General features: G+C 45.3%; 1 protein-coding gene across 1 annotated transcript in view; it reads right to left on the bottom strand.

The window, feature by feature from the left end:
* Positions 1-3614: 3614 nt before the first annotated feature.
* Positions 3615-16170, bottom strand: part of slc1a2a (solute carrier family 1 member 2a) — a 113747-nt gene continuing 101191 nt past the window's right edge. The window contains exons 10-12 of the mRNA XM_048607237.1: positions 12004-12138; positions 7798-8029; positions 3615-3941 (exon numbers count right to left, since the gene is read on the bottom strand). Of these exons, the coding sequence (XP_048463194.1) occupies positions 3867-3941; positions 7798-8029; positions 12004-12138 (442 nt within the window). The 3' untranslated portion in view covers positions 3615-3866. The remainder of the gene's footprint in view (positions 3942-7797; positions 8030-12003; positions 12139-16170) is intronic.

The raw sequence follows: 16170 nt of genomic DNA, 5'->3' as shown, positions 1-16170 counted from the left end.
CTCTAGGGAACCGTATCTGCACAACCAGACTCTGAGGTTTCTTTAACGCCTCACTGTGCTATCACATTGCATCAAAAGGGGCTGATCGTGTCTAAAAGCATTGCAAGTCAGATTTATTTTAAAATACTGGCACATACTGTTGACACAGACAGGATGTAGATAGCCTGAAGTCCAACACTATATACATTATCACAAAGTTTATTTTTGAGTTTTATCACTCACAGACAGTGCTTAGAAAAGTCCAGACCTTTAGAACCAACAATGATCAGCCTCTACTTTATTTGGTAAAGATGATTAGGGGAAGACACATCCTTGCTGTCTGTGAAGGTCACTAAATGCAAAGTTGGCATGGAAACCAAACAAGGACTCAGTCCCTCCATCCAGACACTTTGCTGTAGAATTGATTCTCTAAGTGGAAACTTGTTATTTTTTCCTTCTTCATTAATGAGGGGTAAGGCAAAGCAGTGAGCTAGCTTTGCATGTGTGTGTGCCTGTGTGTGTGTGCCTGTGTGTGTGTGTGTGTGCGCGCGCGCGCGCCTGTGTCTGTGTGTGTGTGTGTGTGCCTGTGTGTGTTTGTGTGTGCCTGTGTCTGTGTGTTTGTGTGTGTTTGTGTGTGTGTGTGTGTGTCTGTGCCTGTGTGTGTGTGTGTGTGTGCCTGTGTGTGTGTGTGTGTGCCTGTGTGTGTGTGTGGGTCATGTAAAATTCCAAAGCTCTGGGACCCCAGTGCCCACTTTACAAGGGCCCAGCATCCCAATCATTTGCAGAGAACCTGGTCGAAGTTATTTCTAGAAGTCAGCGAGATATCAGTGGGCTGTGGTGGCACGGCTGCGGGCACAGTGCCTCGGAGTGGATGGTTTCCTGAGTGCTTCATGCCCTGTCTTTACCAGGTTTAACCTGGCTGCTAGGTAGCTGGATTTTCCAGTATTCTCCTTCCTGCTCAGAGAGGACTGATATCAATATATTGCTGGCCAGACTGCACCAGTCACCTTGTTCAGCTAGTAGCTGGCACCAGCCTACTCACCCATGGGGTGCATGGCATCTGTACCACACACAAATCACCATCACTGAGGGGATTTTTAAATCGCTGGATGGGAAAGGGTGTGTGAAAATAACACCTGATGTGAGCTCGTAGTCCTGAATTCCTTTGTTCGCTCGAATTCTGATCAGCAGTCATTCAAATCACTTCCCACCCCACAGCACCTCATCCCTCTGACTCCCAAATGCACTGCATTTCTCAGTCAGTTATCAGTTTGAAACCACACACAAAAAGACTCTAGCTATCAAAAAAAACACATAAAGCTCTCTTCAGGATTTGGAAAGCTGATGTTATGAGGTTACATGTGCGTTATAAAAGTTATGTCAAAAAGTAGGAACAATTACCACCCATTGTTGCCCAATTGTTTCATAGTAGTATGTGCAATAGTTATCATGCAAGGTTTACATTAGACACAAGAGTACACAACTTAATAACAGTCCACAGTAATACAACAGCTCAAGGAGACATTCCAAGAAAGTTAAAAAAAATTCAGTTAACACCAAACAACAGAGAACCAACTGGATCTTTAAAAGTTGTTGCTTCAAGGATTGATACCTAGCAACTTATTCCAATGACTCGATTCACCTGTGAAATCTCTCAGTGGAGGGTTTTAACATTGATTGTGTCGATTGTAATGTATTCTTACCTGTCACACAAAATGAACAATACAGTTTTGTTTTTAGATCACAAGCCAGTGCATATGGGTACCTTTCAGTTTCACCAGGACAGGGTAGCTATGGGTCCTTGCATCGTTATTTGCCAAAGATACTAGGGCAAGACATTGCAGAGATATACACTCTCCCTCACTGCTTCATAGGCAAACAGCTCCCATCCACTTCTCAGGACATTGGCATCGCATGGCACCGTTGTGAATTTTGCAGCAAGTTTGTCATAAAATTGTGCTTTGTCTATTGTGCTGAGGTCAAAGACAGAGTCTGGGGAGCAGATTGTGCAGCAACAATATTTAATTAATGCCCTTTTCAACAGTAGCAGATGCACGAGATGGTTATGCTCCACCAGAAACCATCGATTGGGTCAGATGCCTGTTTTTCCTCACATTAGTTGCCATGCTGTTCCAAGGGCTCAGGGTTTGAGTAGGACGGGGGCTGGGGTTCATCTGCCTGTCCACCTCTGGCTGGTAAGGGAACTCCATCCTTAGCTGAACGGGATTGCAGTGCTTTAAATGTTCAAGCAGCAGGTAACTGTGCGTATTCCAACCAGGCCATGTGTATGAATAGATTATCAGTTTCCTACATATATTTGATGTGTGTGCTAATATTGGCTCAGTATTGATCTGGTACCTAAACATTCTTAATCCCGCAGGAGGCACTGTTTTATCTAAGGGCAGGTTTCTAGGCTTCCGGCTCACTTTTTAAAGTCCAGACGACGTCATTAATACAGGAAGAGTTTGCTCAAATTTGAGTGTAGCTTCGAATCCTATTACGACCTCAGAACTGTTCTGAACATGAGTGTCATTAATGGTAAGGGATTTCTGGTTCTTGCTGGTGCAACTGAAGGTGACCACCCTGCCTCCCTTTCTGAGAGTAGCTATGCTGGTGCGTTAAGCTGGGACCAGGGTAGATAGAGTATAAGGGGATTTTAAACACCAGTCGGTGACCATTTCCAGCACAAGTCCACCTCACCGCCACCCGACTAGGCCCATCAACCTGGTGCCTGGGTTTTGCTGGGAGGATTCTAAAGGAGGTCTTGAAGTATGGGCGTGAATCAGGATAGGAAATAAGGTTCTTGTGCTAAAAAAGTGCTTTTGAAAGGCCCAGGACAGGAACAACCTTTCTGCTTGCAACTCCCACCTGGCCCCCGAAACACCACCCCACCCCCCCCCCCCCCCCCAACCCCTACCCTCTGGAATGTTTAATTCAATCCCTTTTGGTCCCTGAAGGAAGAAGATATTCTGACATGGAAATGTTTGGAGCATAGGTCCACGGCCTTCTGGAATGGACATAGTAATATCTGTGATATCCCAACTCCCCAAACACCTCACTGACAAACTGGGGAAATGCTGTTCTGAAGGGTGCTTCCACGGGCCTGGCTTAGCAGCTGATGCTGCTCATTTCCCAGAATACTGTGCGTTATTTGACCATGGACCCACCTCGCAAGATCTACACATTTGACTTCAAGGAAGGTAGGATGTGGGCGAGTATGTGATATCATCGCTGGACTAAAGCACTTGTGGATTTCACTAAACGGCAGTAGAGTGCGCATAAAGCTGGATCACATCCCTGAGAATGGCCAGCCCTGAAAAGTTTGGCCAATAACACATGCTTGACGGTAATACTAATTGTACTGACTTGGCAAACACCAACGTGGCACATCAGGGATCTCAAAGTCCTGGCTGTGCAGTGAAGGAAATTCAATTAAGCTGCTGTACAAAGTGAGTAATAAACTGAATGGCACACACAATTCTCTGTCAGGTTAAAGGCCTAGGAGGGGAGCGGGATGTTGGGGCTGCATGTGGACCGACTGTGACCTTGCACTTGCGCTGGATTTAGTTCTACCCGCTGGGGTCCCCCCACCTCATTCCCAGATTTTGGAAATCTGAAAAGTACTAATACACAGTTACTGGTAAAACCCAAACAGAATCCCCTTCACCAGCTCCAGGATTCACTATTTGGACCTTACACTAAACAACCACATTTAGATGAAAAGAACGAAAAAGGAAAAAGATTTTGACGTGTTTTTTGTTTGTTTCCTGTCGGATGAACAATCTCAGCAGAAGCGCATTTCAGGAGGGAGGGAGCTCATGGGTGATGGGATTGGGTGTCCCTCTTTTTCTGTCTCTCTCTTTCTCTCTCTCTCTCTCTGTGTCCCCTCAGCACTCGCGGTCCCATGGTTCCTCCTCAACAATTGTGTAGTCAGCAGCTGTGCCATTTTTGGCCATAGTCACCTGGAAGTAATGAGGAGGGAAATCTAACTCAGGGGCAGCAAGGCACTTCAGATAAAGAGAAATATCGAAAGCAAGAGAGCAGGAACAAGTTGCACACCGAAAGTTTTCTGTAGGGTGACCAGTATTGGAGCCCAGCGATGTTACTGAACTGACACAAACCTCCTCAGTATTGAGCTAAAAATGATGAGGGTGGTTTCAGTTTGACAATACACATGACAACAGACCAGCCACACATTATACATCACTCTTGATTCTTTCATTGGAATAAAAATTGAGATTGCTAATGAAAAGCAACTGAATTGATATTGCCCAGATCACTCAAAATCAAGCCCCTCCCTCCCCTGCCTCAAGTATTGAGGCCATGTCTCCTTTCATCAATCTTCTAAAGCAACTCTTCAGAAAAAAACTCAAATTCACTTCATTGTGCGCTGCTGTATCATGTATGCCTGTACACTCCATCTCAAAATTTCTCTTTGAGGTCTCATCTGTCAGGCAGGCATGTTAAATCTCTCATGATTCTGACCAATGGCCACCATGAGAAGTGCACAGTTCCAGGCATGGTGGCCATGTTTGATTCTCCCTGCTTCATAGTGTCAGAGAGGTCTATAGTACAGAAAATGATCCTTTCACCCATCAAACCTATGTTGAAAATGACTTCCTATCATCATCTCCTTGGTCCCTTGCTCTGTCACTTTCTCAAGCTGCCCTTGAAAGGGTGAATGATGTTTGCTGACACCTATGTGGCTGTTTACGGTCAGGGTTAATGTTAACAGGAGCAGCAAGGTCTGTGCCTCTGGCAGTGTTGCAGTGTGCTCATCACTATTGAATTAAAGAGACCACATCAAGCCCTGTGATTATTTGGAGTAACATATTCTATATTTTTATATATTGTTGTTTTCAGCTAGGAGTCACCTTTGGTTCAACTGCCAACTAATAAGACGACTGCAAGGTTTTAAATTAGAGCTTTGGTTTGTAATATCTCACTTAAGGGACAACACCTCTGACAGTGCAGCACCCACTCAGTACTGCCCTGGGAGTCTGGGCCATGACCGTGCTCTGCTTCAGGATTTGAACCTTCTGACTGAGCAGAGTAAGCGTGTCACCAACTGACATTTTGACAAAGGGAATCTCCAATTCAAAGAACATTGAGTGGTGCAGCAAGCATACAGCACAGGATGATCCGAATCCTGTTTTAGGATTTAATCTTGGGATTAGTCTTAGTGGCTTGTGTTATACTTATTACAGAATCTCTATAGTGTGGAAGCAGGCCATTCAGCCCATCAAATCCACACTAACCCTCCGAAAAGCATCCCACCCAGACCCAACACCCTAGCCTACTCCTGCAACCCTGCGCTTCCCATGGCTAATCCACTAGCCTGTACATCCCTGGATACTATAAGCAATTTAGCATGGCCAATCCACCTAACCAGCACATCTTTGGGATTGTGGGGGGAAACTGGAGCAAAACCACATAGACACAGGGAGAATGTGCAAACTCCACACAGACAGTCACCCAGGGGTGGAATTGAACCCAGGTCCCTGGCGCTGTGAGGCAGCAGTGCTAACCACTGAGCCACCGTGCTGCCCTTAATAGCATTAACTTAATAACAACAATCTTATATTTTGGGGGTGCGAATGTGGGGCGTAATTTCAGAGGCCACAGTCACCAAAAGAACAGCTTCCTGTGAGTGCAAGTTGAGTTGAAGTGATTTTGAGTTTTTTTTTTGAAAAATAAAAATGCTTTTTTGTTCTTCTTGGCTGAATATGAAACCTAAAGTCTCAATCCGCTCCTCATTCATCCAGCTCCGAAGCCCACAGTTCAGCAAAGGCCCTGGGATACTCGCGAGGACACACACACTTGAATCCCAAGGGACAGAGGAAGCAAAGATGTTCATAGCAGAATGCGTTCATCAGTACACACAGACAGTGAGGGGGTGAAATGAATAGACATATGTAGAAATACAGCCATATACATTACAGACACATGAACTCAACAAACGCTTGTGATGAACATAATTCATACAATAACAGTCCCTATACCCCAAAACACCAGTCTGGCCGGCAGAGCTACACATTGCAATCAATGGCTCACACCTCTGATGCCTACATTTGTCTAACATTCACGAGATGTGGCCATTGTTTTGTAGAGAATAAGAAACCCACATTCAGCTTTCTGCACTGAGGCTTCAGGGATTCTGGAGTTCATGTAGCTAAGTCAAATTCATTTTGGTAAAAGCTATATTGGCTCACCCCTTGAACTGGCTCAAATCCTACAGGTTTTACAATCACATCATGTCCCAGCTTATTTAGATTCATGTTAATTCCCGGGAAACAATTACAAATTGAAAAAAGGGGAGGTAGCACTTATTCTGATCCTATGAAATTATCTGAAAGACCTCTCTTTGTCCCTGTACCTGGGTGTCCATGAGTATCTTTGCTAATCATGATGTGTACCTCACTGGGACAAACATCACTGCCTCACTGAATCTCACCATCAGGGTTCAGTGGAGATTGTAAAGGACATTTCCTCATTTTTAAAGAACAAGACAGAAGGATTGATGTGAGAGATGCTGGGACTTTATTTGAAAATGTGACTAGCACAATGCACAAAGCCTGTGGTGCCTGCCACTCGTGGGCACTGGGTCAACATGGGAGATACCTGGCACCTCAACTTCACTATCCCGGGGATCTCAAGGAGCAACACTCTCTCTGGGCCGCTCAAAGAACATTTCTCCCTCCAATCTCCGATTCTGGCCTGTCTCACCCTTTCACTGATCATCACCATGCACTCAATCACTCATTCCTTCCTCAATTGCTGACCCTTCCCTCAATCACTCACCCCCTCGATCACTGATCCCTCACTCAATCATTGACCCCTCCCTCAATCACCGACTTCCTCAATCACTGACCTCTCGCCCAATCACTGACCCCTCCTTCGATCACTGGCCCCTCCCTCAATTACTCACCCCCCGATCACTGATCCCTCCCAATCACTGACCCTCCCAAACACTCATCCCCCAGCATACCCTCCCTCGATCACTGACCCCTCCCAATCACTCACCCCCCCCATCACTTACTGCCCCCATCACTCACCCCTCCCCGATCACTGACTCCTCCCTCAATCACTCACTGCCCTCGATCACTGACCACCCTATGCCCATCAGCTTGGGAGTTATCTTCTTGCTCATTTAGAGGTGGTTTTTCAGTTTACCATGTTGACTAGTTCCACCCCCTGGCTTTCTCATTCCCTTCTGCTCCCACTTGCTAAGGAGGTTAGTTTGCTCAGTTGGCTGGGTATCTGGTTTGCAAAACATCCACCAGTGCGGGCCCAAAATCCTTACGCCAGCCAAGGAGGTCACCATGATGACCTACACCACCCCTTCCATTCTCAACCTCACTAAGATGTGGATAGCCTCAGATTAATGTCACCGCCCATGGTCTCTCCCTGTGTTATGCTGACCCAGAGGTGGGAACATACAATACATCTTCTCCTTCCATTGCCAGTGAGACCCTAGCTTTAAAAGTACAAAAAGATTCTCGATAAGTTAAATTATATATGTTTTCATCAATCAGTACAAAAATACTTTATAATGGATGTATTTCATCTACATAATCTGTTCTCAGAAGGTTATAAGGGATGTGGCATTAAATTCAAGAGTCTGGAAGAGGCAGAGTAGACACCATTGTAACAAATGGACACTCCCTTTATCTCTTTATGGATTTTGTGAAAGTTCTAGCCACTGTGAGAGTTGAGGTATAGGTCGACTGCTATAACAGACAGCTGGGAATGGAGACAGCTGGATGGAAACAGGCAGTGTTAAATGCAGGTCTCGATATCGGTATATATCAAATGTACCTTGCCATCCTTCCCTTCCACCGTGTTGTTGCCTGAGTAATTGCCAGGGTTCGAGTTATTCTCCTGGTAGGCTTTTGTGCCATCATGCATCACGACAGCCTTCAGCAACCTCTCCTCTTCGAGCCGGGCATGCTGGGCGTCAATGTTTGCCAGTTCATCCCTCGAAAGATGGAAGACGATGCCAGCTCCAAAAGAGTCACCAACGACATTCACAGAGGTCCTCATCCGGTCTCTGCAATGAGACAGGCAAAAAACAAAGACGACTACTCAGACTCCCATGGCAACAATGTCTGAGGTGACACCGCCACCTCACGATGTTGTGGGCACACACACACACGACACACACCATGTTTCTCAAAGTGAGTTTGTACAGTGCTCTCCTGAAGCACCGTCAACATCCATAAACAAAAACTACATTCCCATAGTGCTGGTCACCACCTCAGGATTTTTGAAACTGCTTTTTTTTTTCTATTCATTTGAGGGATGTGGGCGGCGCTGGCTGGCCAGCATTTCTTGCCCATCCCTAGAGCCATGAGGTAACTTTTTTTTTGAAGTGCAGTCACTGTGGTAGAAAACATGGCATCCAATTTGCATACAGGATACTTGTATTTTTGTGTGTGTGTGTGTGTGTGTGCCTCTGTCTATGTGTCTTTGTCCGTGTGTCTGTGTGTGTGTGTCTGTCTGTGTCTGTGTGTTTTTATAGGTGTGTGTGTGTGTGTGTGTGTGTGTGTGTGTATTAGCTCATTCCAGCCTCTACATGTACTTAAAAACAGGCCTGGTATTATGTGATGGTGGGGGTGATAGTGTAGGGTGGTGGGTGGACAGGGCTGAAAACTCAAGATATAGTGGGGAGTTCAGGTTGGGAACTGGAACTGACGGAACTGATGTGCCCATCCCAAAGAACCAGCTGGGAAATTTGGGAATGTTGTGTACTTTGTTTGAATATTGAACTAAGAGCTGGGGTATTGTTTATGTATCTTACCCAAATTCTACCGGGGAAGTGTGTAGACCTGTCCACAGTGAAATTGGAGAATGCAGGCAGGTAGTTGACATACCTGGGACTGTAATGCTGCTGCTTCTGCTAAAGACACACTGGTTGATTTCGGAATGATTGAGGGAGGGGTCATGAATGCCCTAGCCTCTCCGTGTCACTGAGAGAAATAATTTGATTCAGGTCCTCTGACAGTGGAGCATCTGAATTGATAAAACCATAAGAAATAGGAACAGGAGTAGGCCATTTGGCCCCTTCTAGCCTTTTCTACCTTTCAATTGGGTCATAGCAAATCCAACATTCCTCACGTCCATTCTCCTGCCCTTTCTCTGTAACCCTTGATTCCCCAACTGATCAAGAACTTATTGAGCTCAGCCCTAAATATACGCAAGGTCTCTGCCCCCAGAGTTCTCTGTGGCAACCCTCTGAGAGAAGTTGTTCCTCCTCATCTCAGTCTTAAATTGGCGACCCTTTATCCTGAGACTATATCCTCTGGACCTAGACTCTCCCACGGGGGGAAACATCCTCTCAGCATTTACTCTGTCAAGCCTCTTAAGAATCTGAAATGTTTCAATGGGATCACCTCTCCATAAGACCATAATACATAGGAGCAGAAATTAGGCCATTCAGCCCATCGAGTCTGCTCTACCAATCAATCATGGCTGGTAAGTTACTCAACCCCATTCTCCGGTTTTCTCCCAGTAACCCTTGATCCCCTTGATAATCAAGAACCTATCTATCTCAGTCTTAAATGTACTCAATGACCTGGCCTCCACAGCCTTCTGTGCAGTGAATTCCATAGATTCACCACTCTCTGGCTGAAGAAGTTTCTCCTTATCTCCGTTCTAAAAGGTCTTCCCTTTACTCTAAGGCTGTGCCCTTGGGGCCGAGACTCTCACCACTCATTCTTCTAAACTCCGGTGAGTACAGACCCAACCTGTTTAGCTTTTGCCCATAAGGCAATCCTTCCAGACCAGGGATCGTCCTAATGAACATTCTCTGAACTGCCTCCATTGAAATAATATCTTTCCTTAAATAAGGGGACCAAAACTGCTCACAGTACTCCAAATGTGATCTCACCAGCACTTTAGTACATTTGCAGTAAGACTTCCCTACTCTTGTACTCCAAACTCTTGAAATAAGGGCCAATATTCCATTAGCCTTCCTGATTACCTGCTGCACCTGTGTGCTAGCTTTCTGTGTTTAATTCACAAGCATTGCTCACTCCCTCCGTGTTGCAACTTTCTGCAGTTTTTCTCCATTTGAATAATGCTGTTCTCTGTTCTCCCTTCCAAAAAGATCAATTTCACATTTTCACACATTATACTCCATTTACCAAACTTTTGCCCACTTACTTAACCGGTCAATATCTCTCTATAAATTGTTAGTATCCCTCTCATAGGTATCCTCCTGGGCCTGCCTATTTTTGTGTCATCTACAAATTTGGCTAAAATACGTTCTCTTCCTTCCAAATTAGGAGCAGAGGTAGACCGTTCAGCCCCTTGAGTCTGTTCTGTCATTCAACACAGGACCGTGGCTAACCTGCTTGTGCTCTGAAGTCCACATTCCCATCTACCCCTGCTCAGCCTTGATTTCTCTATCTAACAACACTCTGTCCATCTCTGTCTTACAAAGAATGATTCCCACCGACACCCTCTTCTGAGGCAAAGAATTCCAAATCGCTCGCTCTTCGCGAACAGAAATTCCTCTCCTCTCTGTTCTAAAAGGCTGGCCCCTGATTTTAAAACTGTGAGCCCTTAGTTCTTTATTCACCCACAAGAGGAAACATCCTTTCCACATCCACCTTGTCAATACCATTCAACATCCTATACACTTCAATCGAGTCACCCCTCATCTTGTGAACTCCAGCCCAGACAAGCTACATCCTTCCTCATAAGACAACCTGCTCATTCCAGTATCAAAATACTAAACGTTCTCTGAACTGTCTCCAACACATTTACCTTAAATAAGGAGACCAAAATCCTGCACAACGTATTCAAGATGAGGTCTCACCAATGCCTGGATAAATAAGGCACACTGTCTTTACCTTTATGTTCAGTTCCCTTTGGAACAAAGGATAGCATTCCATGAGCACTTTTCATTATGGACAGACGCTTTTTTTGTAACTCCTGCACTAGATCACCCAAATCCCTTTGTATCTCAGAATGCTGCAGTCATTCTCCATTTCTTTAAAAAAATTATTGTTCCTTAAAAGTGAATAACTTCACATTTTGCCACATTATTTGGATTTGGATTTAGGCTTAGATTTTATTGTCATGTTTACTCAAGAACAGGCATACACTGAAAAGTGTACAATGTCACCACCTTAGGTACAAAGGTTCCTAGGTACAAAAAACATAGGTACAAAATCGTAACGTAGGGAAATAGATAAAAAGTTAAGTATTATACTGCCACTGCTAGATTTTTGCTCGTTCATTCAATCTATCAATAGCCGCCTGGGATGACACAGTGGCTCAGTGGTTAGCATTAGATTCCAGCCTTGGGCGACTGTGTGGAGTTTGAACATTCTCCCCGTGTCAGCGTGGGTTTCCTCCTGCAGTCCATAGATGAGCGGGTTAGGTGGATTGGCTGTGCTAAATTGCCCATAGTCTCCAGGGATGTGTAAGTTAGGTGGATTAGCCATGGGACATATGGGTTACAGGGACTGGGTGGGATGCTCTTTAGAGGGTCAGTGTGGACTTAATGGATCACACTGCTTCCACACTGTAGGGATTCTATGTATAACAGTGCCATTATATCTGCTTCACATCATACATCCCTATACTTCATTCTCAGATCACTGTAACAATGTGCTGTTAAACTGTTGGGGCTTGTCAGCTCACTACTGCACAGATGTACAAAGGATCCCAGGAATAATGACCCTAGCAGCACTGTTTGGGGGACTTTATTGATTGTTTGTCATCACTACTGGGCATAAATAGGTCATCAGGCATTATAGCAAGCTCCGTGTACTGTCGGGTTAGTCATCTCATTGTACCATACAAAACATTGCAGGCCGCAGGAGCTATGTCCAGCCCGTAAGTGACTGATGTATTTCTCCAGGACCTCTGACACAGATTGCTAAAATAGCTTGGCTCAGACACAGTAAGGGGTACAGGGAAAGGACTTTAAGTTTTTGAAGCTGAAATTAGGAGAATACAGAAATCAATCCAAAGTATTTAATTGAACTTTTGAACAGAAGGGTTTTTACTTACAGGAGCCAGTCAACAGCTACAAGGAGACTGATGTCTTGTGTGGGAAGGCCAACAGCAGTGAGAATCAACAGCATGGTGACCAGGCCTGCACTCGGTATACTCGCAGCTCCAATACTGGCCAGTGTAGCTGTCAAACTGTGAAGCAAATGTGAAAGAGTCTCTTTAGTGAAAAAGGTTGTAGTGTGGGCCGCTGTGGAACCAGTCAATGTCTGCCTCTGGTTTGGATCATTTTCTTCCAGTCACTGTCCCCACTCACTCCTCAGTTGAAGCTATTCTGCCCTCAGGTTGACCATTTTGTTATCTGGAAAGTTCTAGTCTAATCTAGTGCTTTGTTTTTTTGTGTTCCTATGTCTACGCTCCAGAGTGCAACTCTGTGCAATTCCTGGAATTCGAAGGCTATTAGCTGAGGTGGACCTTGTATAAAATTGATCTAACAATCCCCAGCCAGATATGGCTTGACCACATCTTTGAAGCCCATTGCTGTTTTCCAGCTAAACCCTTTTATTACTGCAGGACCTCTCTGGAGTGAGGACAACTCCAAACTTTAGCACAAATTGCCTCCTCCGTACTGTTTTCGTTTCATCATTAACACCAGGTCGGAAGGGTTCTCAGATTTTCTCATCCTCAAACCTGAGGGTTAATGTCGGCTGTCTCAGTCTTATCATCCACACTCCAGGGTACCCTGCTCCTCCAGCCCTACCAGGCTCCAGTCTGCCCTCACCTCATTCATTCTCTTCAGACACATGCTCTACACGAGACATGTTTCCAGCTCCTTGAGTTCCCAGCTCTTCAGTCAACCCCATTTCCTTCACTCAACACTCAAACTCAAAACACTGAACTGCTCTCTCCGCAGCTTCTGTTTATTTTAAAAGTAATGGTGATATTTAATATCAACGCATGAGCGTGCAAAGTTATGTTAATAGGCCTAGATGAAGAAGGATGAGAGAAATGTAACTGCTTCCTTTGACTCTAGAGAGAACGGTGAGGGGGATGGGTCTCACATGGGACCTGCCTTTAGGAGAGGCCCACGTGACTTCATACTAAATCTGCCCGGAGGCGAACGTTATCATGGAGACAGAAACTCATTCAAAGCCAGCAGCGAATGTTAATGTGGGGAACATGAATGATGCTGAGCTTACTGTTTCCTAGACTCTCAGAAAGTCTGAGCACCTCTGGAGGGTTGGGAATAATGGTGGGTGTGATAATTTAGTCATGTGAGAGATCAAAAACCAGATTCTCATTGTCAGAGTCAGACTTATCCAATCTGTCCTCCCCTCCCTTAAACAATGAGATCAACCTCTCACCAATAGGTCAAGAAGTCAATCTGCAGGCATCTCATTAAATACCCCATCCATGGAATTAGCTTCCCCTTAGCAATGATCCTCTGCTTAGTCACGATACTTGATGGTTCACAAATGCGATTGTAAAAGCCAGGCAGCTAGTTGGTTCTTTTGCTTCCAGTTCATTGCAGTCTTGCTCCTTTTAAAATAAAACTGCTACAACTGCAGTAGATGTGTGCCCATGTTGACCTGACATAATGGGCCGAATCTTCTGGTTTGTTTTTTGGCTAAGTCTGAGTTGGGTTGAGTTTGGATTGAAGGTTTCTTGCTGTGAGTCCTGGCAAGTTCCATCACCACATCTTACCAAACCCACCACGTTAATGACCAACCCCACCGCTATGGCACCTTTCACATCGGATTTTTGCTCCTTTTCATCATGCGCTGTTCCTGGAATAGCTCACCACTCAGCAAATATCCACCAAAACATTGGCTCCTCTGGCACCCTTGCCCTCTCTAAAATGCGCAGTGCACCCAGATGAGCACTGGCATTCTGAGGTTGCTCTTCTGATTGACAGTGAAGATGGCACCACATTTCCTTGACAGGGACCTGGAAGTTCTGGTGGATGGGGTGGGTGCAAAAGAGAGAGGAGTGGTCTTTGCAGAGGAGTCCACGCTAACAGATCCTGGTCTAAGATTACCACCCAGGTTAATGCTATCTTTGGGCTGTGCTGGAATGTCCTGTGATGTAGAAGGAAGGTCATTGACCATCTCTCCTCTGCCTTGTGTGCTCTCTGCCTCCTGTCAGTGGCTTTTCCAGTGATCACACGATGCTATACATCTGCTTTCAATTCACAGTGAAACAGAATCTCAACATTCCTCATCAACACCAATTCTGACATTCCCCCATGAAGGAATGGTAGAGTGGGAATTGTGTCCTGAATCACATCTTGTGATCTCTGATTTCAATAAGCATCAATGAAGAAGACAGATTCACTAAAAACCTCACCCTCCCCAAGGCACAGTGTCTAGGACTGCGAGCCATCACATTGTAGCTGCCATACTCTCAACACACAGGGTATAGATTGCCAGGGCAGGGCTCCTGTGGCACAGCAAGTGGTGGAGAAGAGGTCTCCTGGTAGCTGTTTCATGCTAAGGCCCACATGGACATTTCCTTTACGTGAGATCAGGATGAGTAATGTACAGGATCTGGAGGCTTAGGTGCAGCTCTCTGCAAATGACTGACCCATAGTACAGAAGGTGAGTCAGGATGTAAAAGACACAAAGATGTGTCAATGGCCCACCAAGTCTGAGAGGCCGAAGAGAACTTTATAACTATCCATTTCCAGGGTGACGGTGCTGGTTGGAGACCTGTTTCTGTTCCTGTTATTATTTCATTGGCAGAGGTGACTGCTGGCCCCCAGCTTGCTCTACGACACACTCCTCAAGCGTTGACTTGTTTCTCTATCTAATTGATCCACGTAATAAAATGGCGCAATGGTTAGGATATCCTCATCTCTGCAAGAGCTAGAGCTAATATTAATGCTAAAGCAGCTGCGATACACGATCTCAATGTCCTGGCCAAATAGTCCTGGCAGCAAAGACATAAAAGTCACCTCAGAGAAATCCACTCCTGTGTGAATATGACAGATTTGTCCCATATCCTGAGGGTTTCTGCCCTCACCATCCTTACAGATAGCGAGTTCAAATCCCCACCCCCTCTTGGTGAAAAAGTTTTTCCTCATTTCATAAAAACTCATCAGGTTCACTAATGTCATTCAGAGAAGGAAATCTGCTGACTTCACACAGTCTGGCCCACACGTGACTCCAGACCCACAGCAATGTGTTTGACTCTTCACTGCCCTCTGAAATGGCCTAACAAACCACTCAGTTGTATGAAACTGCTTAAAATTCTGCAGGAAGGTTTGGAAACAGTCGGACAAATCAGCATTAACCTAGGGACTGAAAAGAAAAATGGCAGAAACAGCCTTGGTGACCTTAATAACATCTGAGGACTAGTGCCAAAATCTGAGGACTAGTCTCACAGACTAGTCAAGCAACAGCTTGACAAGCCCACAGAATCATGCCTTATAGGCAATGTCCCAGAAAACACAAACACCAAGCAGACTCAGCAGAGGGGCCAGCACAGCGGTACACAGTTGGGAGGGAGTTGATCTGGGAGTCATCATCATTGATTCCAGATCCAATGAAGTCTCATGGCAGCAGGTCAACATAGGAACATAGGAAAAGGAGTAGGCTATTCAGCCCCTCAATTCTGTTCCACCATTCAATGAGATCCCCAGCTGATCTGAGGCCTAACTCCATATAGATATTAAGTAAGATTCCTGCTGATGACTATCTTCCCTCAGCTGATGAATCGGTATTCCTCTATGTTGAACAACACTAGGAGGAAGCACTGAGGGTGGTAGGAGTACAGAATATACTCTGGGTGGGGGATTTCAATGTCCACCACCAAGAGTGGCTTGGCAGCAGGACTACAGATTGAGCTGGTCAGGTCCTAAAGGACACAGCTTCTAGACTGGGTCTGCAGCAGGTGGTGAAGGAATCAACAAGAGGGAAAAACATACTTGACCTCATCCTTACCAATCTGCCAGCTGCAGTTGCATCTGTCCATGACAGTATCGGTAAGAGCGACTGTACAGTCCTTCTTCCTTCAGACTGAGAACACCCTCCATCATATTGTGTGGCATGATCACTGTGTAACGTCAGTAGAATAAACTGGATGGTTATAGCTCCAACAACACTCAAGAAGCTTGACACCATCATGGACAAAGCAGCCCACTTGATTTTTTTTGATTCTTGAATGGGATGTGGGCATCACTGGCAAGGCTGGCATTTGTTATCTATCTAGAGTTGTCCTTGAAGCAAC

Source organism: Rhincodon typus, chromosome 17 (assembly GCF_021869965.1).
Source record: "Rhincodon typus isolate 14 chromosome 17, sRhiTyp1.1, whole genome shotgun sequence".
NCBI classification, from domain to species: Eukaryota; Metazoa; Chordata; class Chondrichthyes; order Orectolobiformes; family Rhincodontidae; genus Rhincodon; species Rhincodon typus.
This window is presented reverse-complemented; position numbering and strand designations above follow the sequence as displayed.